Source organism: Myotis davidii, unplaced genomic scaffold (assembly GCF_000327345.1).
Source record: "Myotis davidii unplaced genomic scaffold, ASM32734v1 scaffold484, whole genome shotgun sequence".
Lineage (NCBI taxonomy): Eukaryota > Metazoa > Chordata > Mammalia > Chiroptera > Vespertilionidae > Myotis > Myotis davidii.
This window is the reverse complement of record NW_006295459.1, coordinates 77,191-97,514: the sequence shown is the minus strand read 5'-3', so window position 1 is coordinate 97,514 and position 20,324 is coordinate 77,191. Positions and strand designations below refer to the sequence as shown.

Here is a 20,324-nt window from a genome sequence, read left to right as displayed (position 1 = left end):
ACACCATTCTCTGAACTTCATTCTTGAACTATGCCCAACCCGAGTCAATTAGAGGTTATTAGTATAGTCCAAATACAATGACTACTGCGTAAACATGTTCCAGATTTGACAATTTTGGTCTGCCAGATAAATTAAAATCCCATTAAGAAATTCAAGTCCCAAACAATGGAAGGAAGTAGGAAGTGAGACACAGAACAAAGGGGAGAAATATGTGCGTCCTGTCCCAGTGGATAGGGGTAGATGGAGTAGAGGCAAGAGGAGTGGGACAAAATCAACATGACCAAGGACCTTGGGACAGAGTAGTAAAATGACATACTAGGACTAAAGAGGCTTTTGTCCTTTTGCCTCCTGGGGCTTTAGAAGGGAACTGCTTTGCAGCCCAGACTTAGCGAGGCCCCAGGAGCATTACGAGGGCAGAGCAGCATAGTCAGGAAGAGGTGTCTCTTGATTCCTATGTGGTGCGGATGCTGAGTAGAGATCCTTTAAGGCTCAATGGGGTATGAGGCAGAAAATCACTGTGTTGGAACAGTGTTGTTGCAAGGAGGCCAAATTAGCAAGGGGGATGGGGGTGGGGAGCGGGCCCTGACAGCTGAAAAAGACAAGACGGATTCATCAGCCTTAGAAGCAAATGTTGGCAGAATGCCCAGGTATGATACTGGGCCAACTGTATCCAGAAGATTCCAGCTTGTGCGCACCCAAGAATCAATATTAGGCCAGGGAACCCCTTCCTTCTGATATCGAAATGCCCTTCCCTTTACACCCAGATGACTCTTGCAGAGAAGCAGAGGTAGAATGGAGGAATTTGAGTTTTTGAATATTTATTTCAAAAAGGATAGATGAAACCTAGAGACTGGATTAAATTTATTTCTAGCTTTTCCACTCTTTGATGGAGTGCAGGATGGAAGTGAGACTTGTGAAGAAAATCAGTAATTGAGAAAGGAGCTGAATTTTATTTGCATATCTAAATTGATGAGGAAATTTGTGCCCGACTCTGTACACTATATGCACTAATAATTCAAAGACCAAAAATGTCATTGATTAGCACACTGTGGCTCACCTGAAACTAATTTATTTCTGCAGCTTCCTCTTAACAAGGTCTTTTATAGAGCAAAGGTTTTTCATTTCGATGCAGTCCAATTTATTTGTTTTCTTTTATAGATCACTAGAGGCCTGGTGCATGAATTTGTGTACAGGTAGGGTCTGGCCGGCCTGCCCTGATCAGGACCTATCGAGCAGGACTGGCCAGGGGGAGGGGAAGCAGGAGGTTGGCCATCTGGCCCTGCTCCCAATCACCACCACCCCGCATCCCAATCAGGGGTGGGGTCAGCTTAGGGGAGGGGCTGTGGGTGGCTGGCTGGCCCTGCTCCCCTTGTTGAACACCTGGTTGAGGGGACATATTAGGCTTTTATTATATAGATCATGCTTCTGATGTCAAGTTTAAAGCTTGTTGCCTAACCATAGATCTCCTGTTTTTTTCTTTTTTAATTTCAGAGAGGAAGGGAGAGGGAGAGAGATAGAAATATCAATGATGAGATATAATCATTGATCAGCTGCCTCCTGCATGCCCCCTACTGGGGATTGAGCCCGCAACCCAGGCATGTGCCCTGACAGGGAATGGAACTTGACCTTTGTCTCAGCCATGTTATAGGGCAGGGGTCCTCAAACTTTTTAAACAGGGGGCCAGTTCACTGTCCCTCAGACCGTTGGAGGGCCGGACTATAGTTTAAAAAAAAACTATGAACAAATTCCTATGCACACTGCACATATCTTATTTTGAAGTAAAAAAACAAAACGGGAAAAAATACAATATTTGTATTTGCATGTGGCCTGCAGGCCATAGTTTGAGGACCCCTGTTATAGGGAATAATGGAACATACTTACACCAGAGTATTAATGTAGAACTGCGGTTCTCAACCTGTGGGTCGCGACCCCCTTGGGGTCAAAGGACCTTTTCACAGGGGTCGCCTAAGACCATCAGAAAACACTTAATTACATATTGTTTTTGTGAGTAATCACTATGCTTTAATTATTTTCAATTTGTAACAATGGAATTGGCGGGTCACCACAACATGAGGAAGTGTATTAATGGGTCGCGGGATTAGGAAGGTTGAGAACCACTGATGTAGAAGGAGCCTTGAAGGCCAAAAAGACTGAGGCAATCAGTGAGATTCCCAAGAGGTGTATTAGTAAATAGTAAGCTGGGTGTCCCCACTTAATCAAAAACATACCATCTTGCGAATATGAGAAGTGAAGGCCTAGAGAATGACAGAGACCTAATCGCTAACATCCTGAAGTTCCAGAACCAATTGCCCACAGACACTAACCTTCAGGTTCCTACTGACATAGGAAGGAAATTCTAGTGTAAGACATTCTTTAGTAGCATTTTTTTTTCTTGTTACAATCAAAATGTAACTGGTAAAATAAGCATCTCAACTTCCTGATGTGAACACTCCCCTGTCCCGCGCCCCCCCCCCCATTAAGATTAAAATTAATGGCACAGGTGGAAAGTACTGACCAGTATTTGCTAAAGTAATTACATGTTTGAAGCACCCAAAGGAAACAAAAGTGTTCTGTGATCAAGAGAAAGGTGGATAGAATGACCAGAGAAGATCTATTAGCCAGTGCTAACTGCCCTAAATATCCCAAAATTCACTAATTTATTGGAGTAGAGGTTTACTCTTTGTTCAAAGTTCAATGTGGATGTTCTTAGTCAAGCAGCTTTCCTCCCAAAGAGTGACTCAGGTATCCCAACCTCTTCTATGCTGCTACTCAATCACCTTCAAACATGTGCTACAAGGTCACCCTGGAAGGTGGAGTAGGGGGTGGTACAATACAGAGAAGGCTCATCTGCTCTTTAACTGCCTTGATCTGGTAGTGAAACATCTCTACTTCCCTTCCATTGACGAGGACCACTCACGCTGCCCCACCTTGATGCGAGGCGCAGGGAAATGGAGTTTAACTGTCCAGGGAAAGGACATTCTGGTGAGCACCTGGCCAGTTTCTTCCACAGAAGGTGATGTTGATGTGAAGATCTGGAAGATGAAAATGAGCTCATCGGGGAGAGCACTCTAGGAAGATGGAGCAGCATGCACAAAGACCTGGAGCAGAAAAGCCTTAGAATGTTGGAGGAATGAAAAGAAACCCCATGTGGCTGGGGTTTCGTGAGGAAGGAGTGAGTTAAGATGCAGTTGGAGTGGGAGGCCTGGGCAAGATCTCACAGGGACTGGGAATGAAGTTGTCTTTTGTTTTCAGAGCAATGAGCATCCATTGAAGAATTTTAAGCAGAGAAGTGACAAATCTGATTTACATTTAAAAAAGATCACTTGGCTGTGTACAAAATGAACTGCTTTGGAGGGGTAGGAGGGAGACCAGTAAGGCGGTTATAGCAGTTTTGTCAAATATCCTAGAACCAGGTGGCCAGTCTGAGAAGTCACCTGGGAAGGAGGGCAACATGGGGATAAAAAGGTCTAATTACAAGTCTCTTAAAAGCTTTAAGGGCTTTGTGTGAATACAGAAATGGCTGAGTGTTTGGAGCCGAGTTGTGTGTCTGCCAAGATCATGTTTCTTTTGGAACTGTATTCTCTTCGGAATATGTTACAGGAACAAAAGCTGGAGCTCACCAATATCTGCAGAAGCAATAAGCCTCCAAAGGGGATGCTAATAAGCCTAGTATGCAAATCCAACTTATCTCGCACCCCTCTAAACCTTTTTCATTTGGGGGTACTCTTGCCCTGTGCTGGAAAAGAGCTGGAGCAAGCCTGTGGCTTTTCAGCTCATTCTTAGTTGAGTCTTGTGCTCTTTTTAAGATACAAACACAAGTCCAAGTGATTAGAATGTTGAATCCTATGCAACAATAAATAATTTGCACCTGCTGTAGCTGTAACTATATTCCCTTCCCAGCTCTGTTCCACTTAAGTCCAAGAGCTTGCTATGGGGAAGGGAAAAATAATCTCTGCTCTTTTCCACCTAATAGCTGCTGATTGCTTTGGGCCCAAGTGCAAAGAAGTCAGGGAATAAAACAGTTCTTGATTGACTGGTGGTTCTGTGCCCTATGGACTAGGCAGGTCTTTAAAGGGGGCATATCACTGCCCCCTTGACCCTGGTGATGCAGCTTTATTTTGGGTGGTCTCCTGCAACTTCCTCCTCAGTCCATATGGCACATGCCTAGCTTCTTTGTGTTGAGGTCTCCTTGCCTCTTCCAATGGTCCTATTGGACAGGACCCAAGACCACCCACGCGTCCCTCTCTCCTGCAAGGCATGTAGGATACACTCATACATCAGGTGCCCCGGCAAATTCTGGGAACGCAGCCCAATGCAAAAGCAGCAGCACTCCTCTGGCTCCTCACTGAAGCGGTCAGTGAGCCTCTGCTGGCCTTCTACATTTCCAGGGCAGGAGTCAGGCTCCAGGCTCACCATTTCTTGGCTGTAGGATTACATACTTCAGGCGTCCCAAATGGTCCCAGTGGAATCCCCAATTAGATTTGGGGTAAAAGGGCAGAAAACAGCCTGCCCCTCAAGAAGTGGGTGGGTTCTGACAGTCCAGGTGTACTCTGTCTCACAGTAACAAGCTCTCCAGAAAGCAATCTTACACTGGTCTCCTCCCATCCTTTCCTCTTTCTGACCTTGTACCTTATGTGTGCTATTAATACTACTAGCAATCATGCTGTACTTTCCTAATTCATTCATTCCCTCTCTTAGAAACAATATTCATGTTCTCCTCCCCTCAAAACTCCAACCCCCTTCCCCTATTCTCATTCTCAACTCAAAGTCTACTTCCCGCTTCACTGAGAAAAATCAAAGCAACCAGAAAAAACTTCTCAAGCCCTATCCTGACCTTCTGAATCAGAAACTGGGGGAGGGTTTAGCAATCTGCATTATAACAAGCCTTCCAGATAATTCTACTGCACTCTAAAGTTTGAGAACTACTGCCTTTCCCAACAGGGCAGACCCTCCCATTCTCATTTGCCTCTTCCTACTCTTGCCACTCCTTCCCTCTGTTCTCAAAGTGTCCCTTAAACTGGTCTCATTGTTCTTTAAACAGCTGGCATACTGCTATTTCTTAAAGAAACATATATTGTTCTCTCTTCATTCTAGAATCTCAACATTAGACACTGAAATCCAGGCAAGGACTTGAACAAAAGCTTGTCCTGAAGTTGATGATGAAGCAGGGGGGACAGGTCAGGCTCAGGGAGTGCTGCTTTCATAATCAGGGTGATTGATGGGCCACTACTGGGGGCTGGGCTGAGTTAGAGTGAACCTGGGGTCTGAGTCAGACCCAGAGAGATATTTACTCAGGTGGCCGGTGCCAGAATAGGCCAAGGGAGAATAAGGGGGGAAAGCAAAAGAGGGAAGAGGGCAGACCCTGGCTGTTCTGTTGAGCATGCCAAGAAAACAGGGAAGATTAGTCAAGATCTAGGAATATAAGTAACATTTGGGGAAGAACATGGATATGGAGCTATAAAAGGTGATGTGCCCTACAGTGAGATGCCCTACTACCACACACATCCCTTGGACATTGTGGCTTACCTCCCATTATTCCAGGAGGCTCCTGGCCATGGAGCTGCCACAATACTCTCTCCCCAGTAATCCTGGTGAGTCCTGAAAAACTGGGGAGGACTGTCAGGGCATTTTAACTTAGCTGCCCGGCAGCCAGCTCCACTCCCAAATGAGTCTCTAATAGGCTGTGTGAACCCTCTGCACTTTTGAAACTTATGCCATTATTCTCTCCTTCCCTTTGTCTGCAGATCTCCTGGATTGGTTTCCTCCTTCAAGAGGTTGGCACCTGTTCCATGCCAACTTCTACCACCATCCTAGACAACTGCAAAGTCCATACAGACAACAGCCCACCCCCCACACAAATACCTGAGCGCTCAGCCCATTAACCAATCTCCAGGCAACCTCCCTTGAATGTCTCTCAGGCACTCACCACTGTTACTGCACTCTGCCATCACCTGGAGCTGATCTGCTTCCAATAATTATAATTTAAGTATTCCAATTTCTGACCACAGCCTCCCATCCTCTCAGGTCACTTGTTCAGTTACTACCAGGGTAACAACCTACTCCTGTTTTCACTCTCCTACCTGTCCTATAAAATTCCATAGCAATCACATACTTGCAAATAGTCTGAAATTCCTTTGCTTGCTTTCCTTTAATTTCTTTTGCACGGCAAGGTTCCACCTCTGGATCATCTTAATACTCAGTTTCTACAGCTACACCTAGATTCCGGACAGACAGCCACACCATTGGCCTGACTGTATAACTATAAATTCATGAATAATACCTACACTAGTATATGTTCAAAAAGGCCCTCAACATTACTCAGCAGTCCTCATCCCACCACGATCTGATTTCTCATTTTAATAGACTTCTCAACAGCAATTGACAACTGACAACCTTCCTATTCCTTCCATATTAAAAAAACAAACAAACAAACAAAATCACTCTCTTGCCCTGGCCAATGTAACTCCGTTGGTTGAATCTAGTCCCATGCACCAACAGGTCGTCAGGCACATACCCGGGTTGGTTGAGGACTTTGATCCCTGGTAGGGGGTGTGCAGAAGGCAACTAATCAATATTTCTCTCTCCATCAATGTTTCTATCTCTCGCTCCTTCTCCCTTCCTCTCCCTAAAATCAATTTTAAAAAGCATATTAAAAACAATCCACCCTCCTGGATTTACTCCTCCATCTCTGGCCCAACCTTTTCATCTTGCCACTCTTACTGGTTCATTTCCAGTTACCCATCCACTAAATGCTCCTCAGTTCTATTCTGAGCCATTTTCTCTTCTCATTATCTTACTCTGGATACCTTACCTATTCCTAAGACTTTAATTCTTACCTCTGGGCTGCCGATTCCCAAATCCCTAGCACAGACCTCTCCTGAGACTTTTGTTTTGTTTGTTAATCCTCACCTGAGGATATTTTTTCCATTGGTCTTCAGAGAGTGGGAGGGAGGGAGGTAGAGAGAAACAGTGAGGAGAGAGAGACACATCAATTGGTTGCCTCCTACAGCTACAGCCCAGGTACATGCCCTTGACCGGGAATCAAACTCAAGACCCTTTGGTGCACTCGGGCCAACACTCCAAACACTGAGCAACACCAGTGAGGGCTCTCCTGAGATTTGTATGTCCTGCTTCCAAGTGAACATCAGAGGGACTTAAAACCCAACACTTAGAATGTCATCGCCAACCCACCCAGTTGTACAAGCCAGAAACCAGACTCACTTCAGATTCCTCTCATCAACCCTTAATATTTACCAATCCTATCTACTGAATGTCTCCCATTTGCCCACTTCTTCCATCATCACAGTGGCCTTATCTTGTGCCCCAAATGGGGGTTCCTGCAACACTCCTGCTCCCATCAATCCCACTCAGCTGGACCCTGTCATTCAAGTGACAAGCTCTGGGAATACCAAGATCAATGTAACTTGAAAAGACTGCAGCCTAACACACACAGCAATCACAATGCAGCGTTTAAATGCCCAAGCTGCACTCTTCAGGTAGTACTTTGAGTGCAGCTAAGACACTCATTCTGCTTTGGGTGTGATGGACTAAAAAGCATGTAGGTTGTTTGGAGGCAGGAGTAAGGCTTTGCCAGTCAGCCAAATATTCAGCAGAGAGAGGAGCACATGCATGGCTCTGTGCAGTATTTGCCGAATGGTTCACAGCCCCGCCTCCACACATTTCCTCTGGCCAACAGCCTGCCTCAAAGCCTCCATCCCCTTCTGGAGGCATCCAACTGGCTCAGAGCCCTGAAACCTGTGTTTCTTGGAAGTAGGTACAAGAGGTTGTGTGTCTATGCCCGGGCTCATGGCAGATTCCTTTTAGGAGCCACCGAAGATGTATCAACCCAGTTCATCTTCTCCAGCACTAGCCTTCCTTGCCTATAGCTTTTCCTAGGACTTGCTGATCTGGACCTAGTGTTAGGCAGAAACGACAGACGCATCTGCCAACAAACAGCCCAATGCCCCACCCCAATGTGGCATTAACTGATGGTTGTTGATGAAAAGACCCAACTCCTTCACCAACACTCTCAAGGATGGCTCAGACTCTACCAAGAATCTCTAAATATCTTATTAAATGAGCCCTTTGAAAGGCCTATATTGAGTTCTCTGAATCTTCCTCACGAAGAGGAATAGAACATATCTATTCTTTACCCTCCAAATTCCAACCCAGTCCGGAGAAGGTCTTTAGAGAATGAGGCTTACAACACACAATAAGCTACATCTGTAGTTTACTGAGCACCTCCTCAGTACCCAGCCCTGGCTATAGATCTCCTCAGTTGGCCCACAACAATCCATGAGACAGGACTTCTACCATTTTCTAAATGAGGAATGTGACATTCAAAAATTAAATGACTCTCAGCCAGGCCCACCTGATTCTAAAATCTGTGCTCTCAGCCAGACACACACTAGAGGCCCACAGGACAACAACAGATGCTGGGCGTGTTTGGGTCATGTAGCCCCAAAGGTGGAGATGAGACTAGAGGGGAAAGAAGTTTAGTGCAGAGACAATCCAACGGTCCTGACTCAGAAACCCAGTTTGTTGTACTGAGCCAGGATGTTGATGGGCTACTAGTTGTCCAGAGCCAAGAAGCAGACCAAAGGTGAGGGAGCAGCAGCTATGAATAAGCAGAGGAAGCTGGTCTTCAGACAGAAGATCAGAAGAGAGAATGGAGACACCAGGACAGAAAGCCCATGTGGCTCCTAAGAGACAGAAAAAAAGAATCAAACCCAGAGATGCCTTGAATTCTAAATAAACTAGTTTCCATGACACCTAGGGGATCCATAATTCCCAGATATCCCTGTGTTCTCACCATAAACTCCTTATTCTTTAGCCAGCCCGAGTGATTTTATGCTTCTTGCAACCAAGAATCCTTTAGCAGAGCGGGGCTGAACCAGGGGTTTCATCATACTTCGTTCGTGGGATAGAGGAAGGGTGGTACCCGGTCCTGGGTCACAGCCTGGCTGGTTATAGTCTTCGGAGTTCTGACAATGGAGTTCAAGACTTGCCTCCCCCTTCAAGGCGGGGTTCAGAGGTCACCTGCGCTTATAGAGACATGGCTGAAGCTTCAGGCCTGAGAGTTGAGCCTTGGGCCCCACTCGAGGGGGCCCAGTCTTTTCAAAATCAAACAAGAAGAAGTGGCTGTTGGTCAGGTCCTAGGGGCAGAAAAGACCCAGTGAGCCCCAATTCCTCACCCCATTCTTTAAAAAAACACCCCCGTCTATGTCCCACCCTTGCTCAGAAAGCTTCCCAGGGCTCTCCCATGAGTCGTGCCTTCAAGAAGCAAATGTCTGTGCCCATGGCCTTCTTCCTGAACACCATTACCCTGAAAAGGGCCACACATGAGACAAACACAGGGACAGACTTCTTGGGCCCTCACCTTGGAGATGATCTTGAAGCCCAGTTTGGTCACGGCTCCCAAAAAGGCCCGAACATCTTCAAAGCGGCTGCTAACTTCGGCTACTTTCAGGAGACCCCTGAGAAGAACGGAAAGTTCTGTGTAAGTGCAGACGCACGCATGTGCACGTGTACATGCACCTGTGTCCTGAGGCTCTTACCCGGGCTTCAGCACTCGATTTGCCTCCTCTAGGAAGTCCCTGATGTTGGTTCCCATCAGCGAAAGGCAGAACACAGCCACATCTACAGACTCATCCTCCAGAGGCACCTGTGGGTAGTGGGGGTGGTGTATGAGGCGCACAATTTGGGGAGGAGAAGGCCAGCAGCGAGTGGTAGGTTGGACACCAGGATGGGGGTGTGGGCAGGGAGGTAGGAGGGAGTGTTAGAGATTAGCACATGCAGGCTGGGCTTAGAACACAGGCCAGACACACAGAGGGATACAGGGGTTTACCTGGGCCATGTCACATACAGTGACCCTGGGGTCCAGAGAGGCCAAGTCAAAGCAGTGCACCGGGTTCCGGATACTTGAAGCCAGGCGGCAGTCCCCGCAGCCAAAGTCAGCTACCACCAGGGACGCAGGCCTGGGAGTGGAGGGGAGGGATCACTCACTGGTCTAGTCTGAGCCCATGATCGACCAACACCGGTTTTCACAGTGCCCAACCCCAATCACCGCTGGCGAAGATCCCTGGCGATGCGGTCCACTGGCTGTAGCGGCCACTTCTTGACTTGGCTCTGGAAGCCGCGGTGGTAGAGGAGGAAGGCCTCGGGGTCTTCCTGGAAGAGGCGCTGTGCAGCACTGCTGGGCCCTGAGTACAGCTGTTCATTGAGGTAGCGAAATCGAGCACCATCCAGCCGCTGTGCCATGCGGGCTCGCAGAGCTCCTGCCCGAGCCTCGTGGTCATCTTGAGTGGGGGCAGGAGGCACCTCCGTCTCCTCTGTGGGGGCTGTGACTTTGGCTGGGTCTGGCGGCTGAGGTGGCCGAAACTTGTTCTTGTGTCTACGCTTGTTCTTCTGCCGGTTCCGCCATTGCTTGCGACTCAAGGCATGGGGAGTCTGGGGGGAAGTGGCCACAGAGCTTGGCTTGGATGGGTCACCTGTAGCACTCCTCTTCCAAGCTTTGGGGCCTGTCGGGGGAAGATGGGAAGGCATATTTGGGGCAAGACCCACTGAACTCAGAGCCTCGGCAAATTCATCCTGGCCAACACAGAGACTGTGGCCTGGATGAAAGTACTTCTAACTGCCCAACCTCACACCTGATAATGGGAAGTCACCCTGGTCATATGTAAGACCAGACGATCCCCCTCCCTGTCCCCCACACACATATGCATCCACTCATACCTGTTGGGTCAACACTGTCCAGATGCTGGGCAGGGTCCAAAGGCGCCTGTTTCCGGCATTTCCCCTTTCTTGTTTCTTCTGCAGCAGAACCACTTTCAAGAGCCCTTTTGCGGCACTTCTTCTTCTTTACTTCCTTTTCCTCAGAGTCACTGCCAGGTAGGCCTTGTTTTTGATGCTGCTTCTTCCTTTTCTCCTCTACTTCAGTAGAAACACTGGCCAATGAGGCCTTTTTGGGGCGTTTCTTTCTCCTTTCCACCACTTCCTCCTCCTCAGAGTCACTGCCAGGTAGGCTGGGGAGCCGTTGGGAAAGAGATGCTGCCTCCAGGGCCCGTAGTGTGGCCAAGAGCTGTCGGCGCTTGGAGCCCTGGAGGAGAAAGAAGGGATGAAAGCAGGTTTGGCTCAGTGGGTAGAGCATCGGCCTGTGGACTGAAGGGTCCTGGGTTCTATTCCAGTCCAGGGTACATGCCCAGGTTGCAGGCTCAATCCCCAGTAGCGGGTGTGCAGGAGGCAGAGAATCAATGATTCTCTCTAATCATTAATGTTTCTATCTCTCTCTCCCTCTCCATTCCTCTCTGAAATCAATAAACATATACACATGTAAAAAAGAAGGGATGAAAGCAGGGGCGAGGAGAATGGATGGGACCTGGGAAACAAGAAGGGAGAGATAGGGACCTGATTCAAACACTGGCAAAAGTATCTGGATTTTTCCCAGTTAACGAGCTTGTCACGAAGCATGTCAGACCCCGAAGAACTTTCAAGTTGTCACCCCCACCTTTGGGAGGCTGGAAGACAGAGAAACCACCCATCCCACTCTCTTCAATGTTCAGAGGAGGCACTGGGGTTCCCCAGAGGAATGTGGTAAAGCCACAAGCAACAGGACCAAGGCCAGAGACCAGGAGTTCCAACCCTCTGTCTCAGGTGTTTGCCTCCAGCTGGTAAAAGGTAGAAGGTTTCTGACAAGAGCGACACCTGTTTAAAACGACTCTAGCCGCAGTATAGAGGACTGCAGGAGACACGTGGCAGACGGGGGACCAGTGGCCTGGATTATAGCAATGGGTTGCGGGAATGAAGAGGAGGCATAAAGCAGGCAGATTCTATGCTGGAAGCTCACAGAGGGTAGGAGGAGCCTGAAAAGGACTGCTGCCTTCACATCAGCAGAAGCTTAAAAGAGACGGTCTATTGTCTGGGGGGCCTTCGGGATTGAAGTCCCACCCGGCAGTCTCAGCCCAGGCACTTAACTGAGGGGTGCTTAGTAGCCCCTCCACACCACTTTTGTACAGACAACCCTTCCTTCACTGTCATTCCCTTGCACTCGCTCAAGTGGTCTCCACACTGCAATTCTGAAGGAATCTTTGCCCTATAAAACCGCTCCATGAGCTTCTGTCTATCCTTAAAATATGCAAAACCACTAACTTACCTCTCCGAGGTCAATGGCTTCCCCTCGCATTCTCTGTGCTCCAAGGACACGGATTATTTCTGTGTGTGTGACCCTCGTAGGACATGCATGGTCTCTTGACCCAGGACCTTTGCACATGCTTTCCTGTCCAAGAAACCCTCTTTGCTTCACTCAGTTCTGCTTAGCAACTCTCAGTTCCAACGTCATTTTCTTGTGGAAGATCTCGGACCTTCGATCTCAGTCGGCCACACACACACACACTCACTCACTCACTCACTCACACTCGTGGAGTGCGCGCGCGGCGTGGCCAGCGCTGAGATCCACGAGAATCCGCGTCAGGGCCTTAAACAGCTCCGGGGACACTCACCTTGATCGGACAGGCTGCAGCCGGCCGAGGCCGCGAGGCTACAGGCCGGAGGCCCGCGGCCAATGAGGCCTCCTCGGCCCACTCCGGCTCCTCAAACATCTGCGTGGTGCGGGGTGAGGCGGCGGGATGCCCGCACCTCTCCACGTGCCGAGAGCGCCTCCGGGAATCCGAGCGCACGGGGTCGGAAACCAAGCGGTGCACGCGAGGGGGGCTAGAGCGGCCGGCGCGGCGCCGAAAACCATCGAGTTTCAGCCCTGACGGGCTAGAAGGGCAAGGAGGCGGGAGGAAGGGAGGTCCGCGCGGGCAGCGGAGGGCCAGGGCCGGGGCGGGGCCGGGGCGGGCGCGGCCGGACGGGAGTTCCCCGAAGAAGGCTCCTCCAGCCCGAGTCCCGGTGAGTGCGAGAACACCCGTGCCCCCTCCCCAGGGCGCCCTCACCCCTCCCTCCGCCTAAGTTCCGAGTCGGAACGAGGGCCACCCCCGGGAAGCACCCCCGATCTCCTCCCCCAGGGAATAGGGCGCCCAAACTCCCTCCCCCCGCCTCCAGCTGTTAGCGGATTGGGTCCCTGTGCGCGCTCCCTGACATCCCTTCTGGAGATAGACTACCTCCCAGGCACCCCCTATCGCGCCCGGACGCGCCTCTCTCACGTCCGGGGACACACAGTTGGGGATCCTCCCGTTGCCCCGAACTCCTTCCCAAACCTCCACTAACTGGGGACGCAGCACCCAGACCCCCATCCCCAACACGAACACTTCTGCACTTCAGGGGACAAAGTTTGGGGCTCTCCCCGTTCCTTGGATCTCTCCACAGTCCCCAGGCTTCCCCAACCCAGGGAACTGAGCGCCGGGACGCTGCTATGGACGACATTTTCACTCAGTGCCGGGAGGGCAACGCGGTAGCCGTTCGCCTATGGCTGGACAACACGGAGAACGACCTCAACCAGGGGTGAGCTGAGGTGTCCGGTGGGTGCGAGGAAGGGCAGACGCCCTCCTCTCGGTGATCGGGGTGCTCCTCTGGGGGGAGCGCTGACTACCCTGTCCAGTGTGATGAGTGCCAAGCACAGCCTGTGTGGGGGGCGGGGAGGGCAGAGGGGATCCACAGAGGGAGCTGTGTTTGAGCTGAACCTTGACTGCTGAGTACGAGTTGTATTGGCAGAGGCTGCAGAGCTTTCCAGCCTCGGGGAACTTCCTGGGCGAGGAAGCAAGTCGGAGTGGAGAGCGCCCGAGATTGTCCGGTTTCGTGTGACTGGGGGATAGGAAGCAGTGGGTGCAAGTGGAGAACCACAGGGGACCGGAAAGGTCTGCAAGGGTCAGCCAGGTCATGCGAGGATATCTGGGCTATAGTCAGGTCTCTGTTCTAAGGACAAGGAGTGACACGAGGTTGTCCCTTTGTAAAGGGTCATCTTGGATGCTTTGGGGAGGCGGTGGCAAGGGGAAGAGAAGCCATTGCCTGGTTCATCCCAGACGTGGTGGCTGCGGCTTAGGCTAGAGTGGATAGGTGAAAAAGAAAGATCAGATTCCCGAAATCTTTATGGTAAAGACTTGGTGAAAGCGTCAGGGGGAACACTTTGTAAAATATATGGTTGTCTCTAACCTGAAACTAACACAAAACAATATTGACTGTAATTGGAAAGACATTTTTTAAAAAAGAATAATAAACAAATAAATACATAAATAAAAAAGACTTGGTGAGGGAAGTGAGTAAGGTCAAAGACAATGACGAGGGTTCTGGCTTGGGCCCTTGGGTAGATGGTGGTTCCTTTAACTGAGATGGACAAGATTGAAGGATGATAAGCTCCACTCTAGACATGTTAAAGTGACAGTAAGGGAAGTGGAAATGTTGAGCAAGTTGTTGGTCATGTAGATCTGGGTTTCAGGAGCTGTGTCTGACTTGGAGACACAGATCTGGGAGATATTAGCATATAGATGATACGTGAAGACATGGGTGTGAAGGAGAAGGGATGAGAAGCCTGCAAGACTTAAAAGGAACGACCGGAGGAGAAACAGGAAAACTTGGTTAAGCTTAGAGAAGTGACTGTTTCAATGAAGGGGGAGTGGTCAACATTAGCATAGGCTCCTGAGAGATCAAAGAATTTAAACACTTTACGGTACCGTTGAATTTACAATTAATGATCTATCTGATGATCTCTGTGAGGGCTGTTGCAGAGGAAAACAGGTGAAGAATCCAGATTACACAGGGTTCCTTCATTTAAGGAGCTGTGCTAAATACAACCCCTCTGCTGGGCACTAGAGGTGGGGATTCAGACTCAATACCTCCAGGAGGGGCCTTGCGCCAGCTAGGTTGAATGAGAGATGTGGTTGGATAAGACTGGAAGACAAGAAAAGCAGTAGTGATGTTGACTCAGGATGATGGATTTCAATTTCATTGTAAAATTTAATTTTTTAAGGTTGGCAGAGTTTAGTTTTTAGGTTTGAGAGGCAAGAATCACCTGTCATCTTCATCCAGGCTCCCACTAGGCTCATTGGTTCCCATTAGGCTCTATACTACTTCTCCATAATGTGAAGTCACTTGTTCCGTCATTCATATAATTCCTTAAAGGGTGCTCTAATAAAGTCAGTGGGCACCGTTACTATTTAGTTGGTGGCGTTATAAAGGCTTAGGCGAAGTCCAGTGGGGGTGGCACCCAGATAGACGCTGCTGCCCCAAAGTGAAGGGGTGGCAGTGAAACTGGAAGGCTGTTGGTTTGAGGGGATAGGTTTTGAGGGCTCAAGGTGGCCACATGATGGATAGAGGTTGGGATGAATTCCCTGTAGGCCCCTCTGGGATTCAAGTCTTGGCCCTGAGGTCACTGTGCAGCTGACAGTGGGCAGAATCCTATCCATACTTTTGCTCTCAGGCTCAGGCCTGTTTGGGGCCATAGACTGGGGTGGGGGTGGAGGGTGATAAGCCAAGGCATAAATTAAAGTGCTGGGAAGTAAAACTGAGGGTGATAAGCAGGGGTGGTAATTGCTTTGGGGAGGGGGAGGAGCCCCACCTCTCAGGGGAACTTTTGGCTGGGAGCTGATGAAAGCAGCTGCAGAAGGAAATCATTACGTTTAAGGCCACGCCCCCTCCCTCCCATGAGCTATCCGGGGCTTCTGGTTGGCCTGCGGTGGCCAGACCCCTGATCAGCTCCAGGCCGGCCTAGAGCCCCCACAAGGAAGTGACCACAGCACTAAGGCATCCGGAGGCAGTCTGCCCAAACCACAGACCAACCCCAGCTCCGCCCCTTGGATCTGCCTCCGGGACTTGAGGGAATTTCCTTTTATGGCCCCAGGCTGTCAGGCAGGCCCTGTTCCCACCCAATTGTTTTGGTGGTTGTTTTTTCTTTTTGTACAGTTCTTTTACTTTATAAAATACAGGTCCATGGGAAAAGAAAAAAGTTAAGCAGTTTTCTTTCTACACGAAGCCACTGATTTTCTTGAGTTTTCTGGGCCCAGGATTGTTTGCATAAAGGAATCCTGTTTTATGTGGTAGTTTGATAGCTGCCTCATCAGTAATGGCTTATCAAAAGCATTTCTCATTTTCATTATAAACCCTTCTAAAACTTTTTAAATTCCATTCCATTTTTAAATCTTAGTTTCAACCAGAGCCAATCAGTAAGTTTGCCCCCCTCCCATGAATGTGGCATTCTTTCTCCACGACTCTGCACCCCCAACATGCACTGAACCCTTTGTCAGTCCATTCTCTCAAGAAGCTTACAATCTGACAGGACAGCCCATTCATGGATTTTTACATTCGAGTGTTATAAATATTATAGTAGGGGGATGTACAAGATGCAGTGGGAAACAGAAAGGACCAACAGATGTTGCAAAAGGGATGTAGAGGATCCAGATAAAGAATGCTACCATTTAATGAGATAGGGCATGCCAGAGAAGGGCTGGAGGGAGATGTTGATGAAAACAATGAATCTTAAGGACTTGTTGAGGTTGCATTTGAAGCTCAGGGGGAAGTCTGAATTGGACAGCTTTGGGAGCTGCTGACGTGAATGAGAACTAGAGTCCTGGAGAGGTAAGGTTGCTCGGGGTGAGTACACAGAGGGACAATATGAGGCCATTGCCTGCATTCCACCTCCAGATAAATGACCATTGCCTCTTCCTTCAAAGGGACGATCATGGCTTCTCCCCCTTGCACTGGGCTTGCCGAGAGGGCCGCTCTGCTGTGGTTGAGATGCTGATCATGCGGGGGGCACGAATCAATGTGATGAACCGTGGGGATGACACACCCTTGCACCTGGCAGCCAGCCATGGGCACCGTGATATTGTACAGAAGGTGTGTATGATCCCCTCCGTTCCCTGCGTCAGTCACAGGCACTGTAACATACTGGGGAAAGTATGTGTACTCTTCTCCCTCCTCACCTGCCTCAACACCCCTCTCATTTGGGACTGACTGCGCTTTCTGCCTCTTCTTTCTGTTGTCTGGCCCTGGGAACCAGCTGCTGCAGTACAAAGCTGACATCAATGCAGTCAATGAGCATGGGAATGTGCCCCTGCACTATGCCTGTTTTTGGGGTCAAGATCAGGTGGCAGAGGTAAGTACTCAGGCCCTCAGCCCTGGGATGGGTGGGAAGTCTGAGCCTCAGTGGGAGATCTGGAGTCCTCATCCTATCCTGTGAGCACTGCAGAGTACAGGACACTCATAGGATTTGTACTGCATCTGATTGTTGTTGTGGTTGCCAGGGAGGTGGCAGGGGCCATCATCACAACCACCTTTTCATTCCAGGACCTGGTGGCTCATGGGGCCCTTGTCAGCATCTGCAACAAATATGGAGAAATGCCTGTGGACAAAGCCAAGGCACCCCTGAGAGAGCTGCTTCGAGGTCCATCCCCCAACCCCCAGCTGTGTCCTCTTGTCTTGTCCCTGCCTGTCTCCTCAGCTGAGGCCAAGACTGTTTGTCTTTCTTCCCCAGAACGGGCAGAGAAGCTGGGCCAGAATCTCAACCGTATTCCATACAAGGACACATTCTGGAAGGGGACCACCCGCACTCGGCCCAGTGAGTCAGTTGTGAGGAAGGGGTGGTAATAGGAAATAATCCTGGGTTTCTCCAGCTGGGTACCTGACCTGCTTACTTCCTCAGGGAATGGGACTCTGAACAAACACTCCGGCATTGAGTTCAAACAACTCCACTTCATTACAAAGATCAACCAGAATCACTCTGGAGAGGTGACCCCTGCCTTTCATGCCCCTCCCTCCCCAATTACATGATCTGCACCTCCTTTTAAGTTTCTTCTCGTTAGTGGGCTTGAAAGTTAAAGCCTCCTAACCCTTACCTGTCCCTCAGCTATGGAAAGGCCGCTGGCAGAGCAATGACATTGTCATGAAGGTGCTGAAGGTTCGAGACTGGAGTACAAGGAAAAGCAGGGACTTCAACGAGGAGTGTCCCCGGCTCAGGTGGGGCACGGCCTAAACTGGAAGCTACTGCTTCCAAGGAACCTGACTTAACACCCAAGATGTTTTACTCTTATTCTTAGCCAGGGACACTCTCTTCCTCTTCCAGGATTTTCTCGCATCCGAATGTGCTCCCAGTGCTAGGTTTCTGTCATTCTCCACCTGCTCCTCACCCGATTCTCATCACACACTTGATGCCACATGGATCCTTGTACAACGTACTACATGAAGGCACCAGTGAGTAGGGGATGCCAGGTCTCACTGAAGAGAGGTATGTGAGCCTCTCCAAGCTATTTGACTCTTGCCTCCTCTCCTAGGTTTTGTTGTGGACCAGAGTCAGGCTGTGAAGTTTGCATTGGACATGGCAAGGGGCATGGCCTTCCTACACACACTAGAGCCCCTCATCCCACGACATGCACTCAATAGCCGAAGTGTAATGGTGAGGTTACAACTTCACTCCTGGCTCAGTCCCCCAGACCTTCCCCTATCTAGTAATCTTCTCTTCCTCAGATTGATGAGGACATGACTGCCCGCATCAGCATGGCCGACGTCAAGTTCTCTTTCCAATGCCCTGGGCGCATGTATGCACCTGCCTGGGTGGCCCCTGAAGGTGAGGTTATGTGGGAGATAGAGAAGGGCAGCTCAGTAGCAGTGGAGGTGGGGCAGAGACAGGACTGGAGAGGCAGCTGGAACAGATAAGTGTTATCCCTCCAGCTCTGCAGAAGAAGCCTGAAGACACAAACAGACGCTCAGCAGACATGTGGAGTTTTGCAGTGCTTCTATGGGAACTGGTGACACGCGAAGTGCCCTTTGCTGACCTCTCCAACATGGAGATTGGAATGAAGGTGAGAGCACGTGTTGGGGCAGTGACGGTAGTAGTGACAATTGTAGAGGGCTGGGCTTTTCCCACAGTTGTTCAAATATACAGTCATCCTGTCCTGATGGCTGGAGGCCTCTCGCTACATAGGACTCATGTTCTGAGACCCACCTTGTTTTTCCCTGCATTTACAGGTGGCACTGGAAGGCCTTCGGCCTACCATCCCACCAGGCATTTCTCCCCATGTGTGTAAGCTCATGAAGATCTGCATGAATGAAGACCCTGCCAAGCGGCCCAAGTTTGACATGATTGTGCCTATCCTGGAGAAGATGCAGGACAAGTAGGGCTGGAAAGTCCTTACCTAAACTTAAGAGGTGTGGGACACAGTTAGGGGAATGCACCACCCAAAGCAGCAGGACTCTGGTTGCCTCCCCTGCCTCCAGTCATGGTACTACCCCAGCCATGGGGCCCATCCCTGCCCCCATCCCTAGCACTGTGGCCCCAAAAGGGGCTGGGCTCAGAGCTTTGTCACTTGCCACACGGTGTCTCCCAGCATGGGAGGGATCAGCCCTACCTGTCACAATAAAGTTTATTATGAAAACAGGCTGGTGTGGGGATAAGGGGACAGACAAGTACATATAGGTTGGGTGGCTCAGGTGAAATAGTGCGGCTTCTTCACATTGATGCCATACTCGCTGAGGGCAGGGGTCAAGTCCTCCATGGTTAGAGTGTACTTGCGGTCCTGGGGGGAAAGGGAAGAGTACTTGCTGAACACAGGAATCATGATTTCGGTCCCAGGGAGGTGACCCTGAGTAAGTTTTTTACTTCCCCTAGGGTTTAGTTTCCCCCAAAGGGGTTGCAGGATAAATTAAGCCTCCGCTGCTGTGGGAGGTAATTACTGATTCAATGAGTCTCCCCTCACACCTTGCTCTTGCTTCGGGAGCTGCCAGAGGCTGTGCCCTTCATTTTGCAGTGCTGTAGTGCATCGTTGGCAATATCTGAGATGAATTTCTGGGCGGCTAGGGAGATGAGCCGAATTCTAGAGAGAGAACACTGGCATAAGAAGATGGACAGCAAGCAACACACAAGCACCCAAAGCTCCAACCTGTCCAGAATTTACTCACATGCGAGGGTCTGAGGCCTCAAAGCCAGCGCGGTTCAGGTAGTAACCAGTCACTGCGTCTGGGATCTGAGAAATCAATGAGACGTCTGTCAGGGCTCGCCCTGAGCCCTGCTGGGCTAAGGTGAGGGCAGAGGGCAGGCCTGGCTATGGAAGCTCGCAGTTGTATGGGCAGAGGGGAAATCACAAGAGCTGGCAGAAGGGCAAACAACAAGCAACGGGTGTTGGGAACCCCGACGGTGTGGCAGGAAGCTGGCGGGACGGCGGGCCAGTGGCCCAGGGCGGGCGGGAAGCCCACCGTAGGCGTGTAGTCCTCCAGCTGCATCAGGAAGTCCACCAGCGGCGTGCTGGACACCACCGGCTTCTCAGCTGCAGGATGAAGACTTGTCACAGAATCTCAGTCTGGATTCTTCCACACTTCTCTCACATATCTGCAATCTTTTTCCTACTTCACTGGGTCTCTGAGGAGCCTAAATGGAATACTCTGATGGGAGAAGGAATTAA

General features: G+C 49.9%; 3 protein-coding genes across 5 annotated transcripts in view; 1 reads left to right on the top strand and 2 right to left on the bottom strand.

Moving 5' to 3' along the window:
- Positions 1-2,873: 2,873 nt before the first annotated feature.
- Positions 2,874-12,818, bottom strand: RRP8 (ribosomal RNA processing 8, methyltransferase, homolog (yeast)). 2 transcript variants are annotated; one of them, XR_435984.2, is made up of 8 exons: positions 12,498-12,675; positions 10,735-11,098; positions 10,067-10,520; positions 9,848-9,977; positions 9,558-9,664; positions 9,380-9,476; positions 8,813-9,155; positions 2,874-3,032 (listed from the first exon to the last, which is right to left on the bottom strand). XR_435984.2 is itself a non-coding variant. In XM_006770038.2 (7 exons), exons 1-7 carry the CDS (start codon positions 12,594-12,596, stop codon positions 9,036-9,038), a joined length of 1,371 nt encoding a protein of 456 aa, XP_006770101.1. In that variant the 5' UTR covers positions 12,597-12,818; the 3' UTR covers positions 8,216-9,035. The 2 variants fall into 2 exon arrangements, 1 of the variants encoding a protein (XP_006770101.1); XM_006770038.2 differs by lacking the exon at positions 2,874-3,032 and having other exon boundaries at positions 8,216-9,155; positions 12,498-12,818.
- ILK (integrin linked kinase) lies at positions 12,817-19,304 on the top strand. Of its 2 annotated transcripts, XM_006770039.2 has the most exons (13): positions 12,817-12,888; positions 13,306-13,440; positions 16,602-16,767; positions 16,931-17,026; positions 17,218-17,314; positions 17,405-17,488; positions 17,573-17,658; positions 17,777-17,886; positions 17,993-18,120; positions 18,201-18,322; positions 18,394-18,493; positions 18,598-18,728; positions 18,895-19,304. In XM_006770039.2, exons 2-13 carry the CDS (start codon positions 13,352-13,354, stop codon positions 19,042-19,044), a joined length of 1,359 nt encoding a protein of 452 aa, XP_006770102.1. In that variant the 5' UTR covers positions 12,817-12,888; positions 13,306-13,351; the 3' UTR covers positions 19,045-19,304. The 2 variants fall into 2 exon arrangements, with proteins under 2 accessions (XP_006770102.1, XP_015423512.1); XM_015568026.1 differs by lacking the exon at positions 12,817-12,888 and having other exon boundaries at positions 13,317-13,440; positions 16,573-16,767; positions 18,895-19,303.
- Positions 19,272-20,324, bottom strand: part of TAF10 (TATA-box binding protein associated factor 10) — a 1,405-nt gene continuing 352 nt past the window's right edge. Inside the window, exons 2-5 of the mRNA XM_015568018.1 lie at positions 20,119-20,203; positions 19,825-19,889; positions 19,625-19,739; positions 19,272-19,442 (exon numbers count right to left, since the gene is read on the bottom strand). Of these exons, the coding sequence (XP_015423504.1) occupies positions 19,353-19,442; positions 19,625-19,739; positions 19,825-19,889; positions 20,119-20,203 (355 nt within the window). The 3' untranslated portion in view covers positions 19,272-19,352. The remainder of the gene's footprint in view (positions 19,443-19,624; positions 19,740-19,824; positions 19,890-20,118; positions 20,204-20,324) is intronic.

What these genes read in the sequence shown, in the direction of transcription:
- RRP8 (XM_006770038.2), bottom strand. Translation starts at nt 12,596, where the DNA reads ATGTTTGAGGAGCCGGAGTGGGCCGAGGAGGCCTCATTGGCCGCGGGC. An exon ending in AATCGAGTGCTGAAGCCCGG is followed by an intron (nt 9,477 to 9,557) that starts GTAAGAGCCTCA and finishes CGTTCTTCTCAG; the next exon opens with GGGTCTCCTGAAAGTAGCCG. An exon ending in GCTTCAAGATCATCTCCAAG is followed by an intron (nt 9,156 to 9,379) that starts GTGAGGGCCCAA and finishes TTCTGCCCCTAG; the next exon opens with GACCTGACCAACAGCCACTT.
- ILK (XM_006770039.2), top strand. Translation starts at nt 13,352, where the DNA reads ATGGACGACATTTTCACTCAGTGCCGGGAGGGCAACGCGGTAGCCGTT. An exon ending in GACCACCCGCACTCGGCCCA is followed by an intron (nt 17,489 to 17,572) that starts GTGAGTCAGTTG and finishes TTACTTCCTCAG; the next exon opens with GGAATGGGACTCTGAACAAA. An exon ending in CGTACTACATGAAGGCACCA is followed by an intron (nt 18,121 to 18,200) that starts GTGAGTAGGGGA and finishes CTCCTCTCCTAG; the next exon opens with GTTTTGTTGTGGACCAGAGT.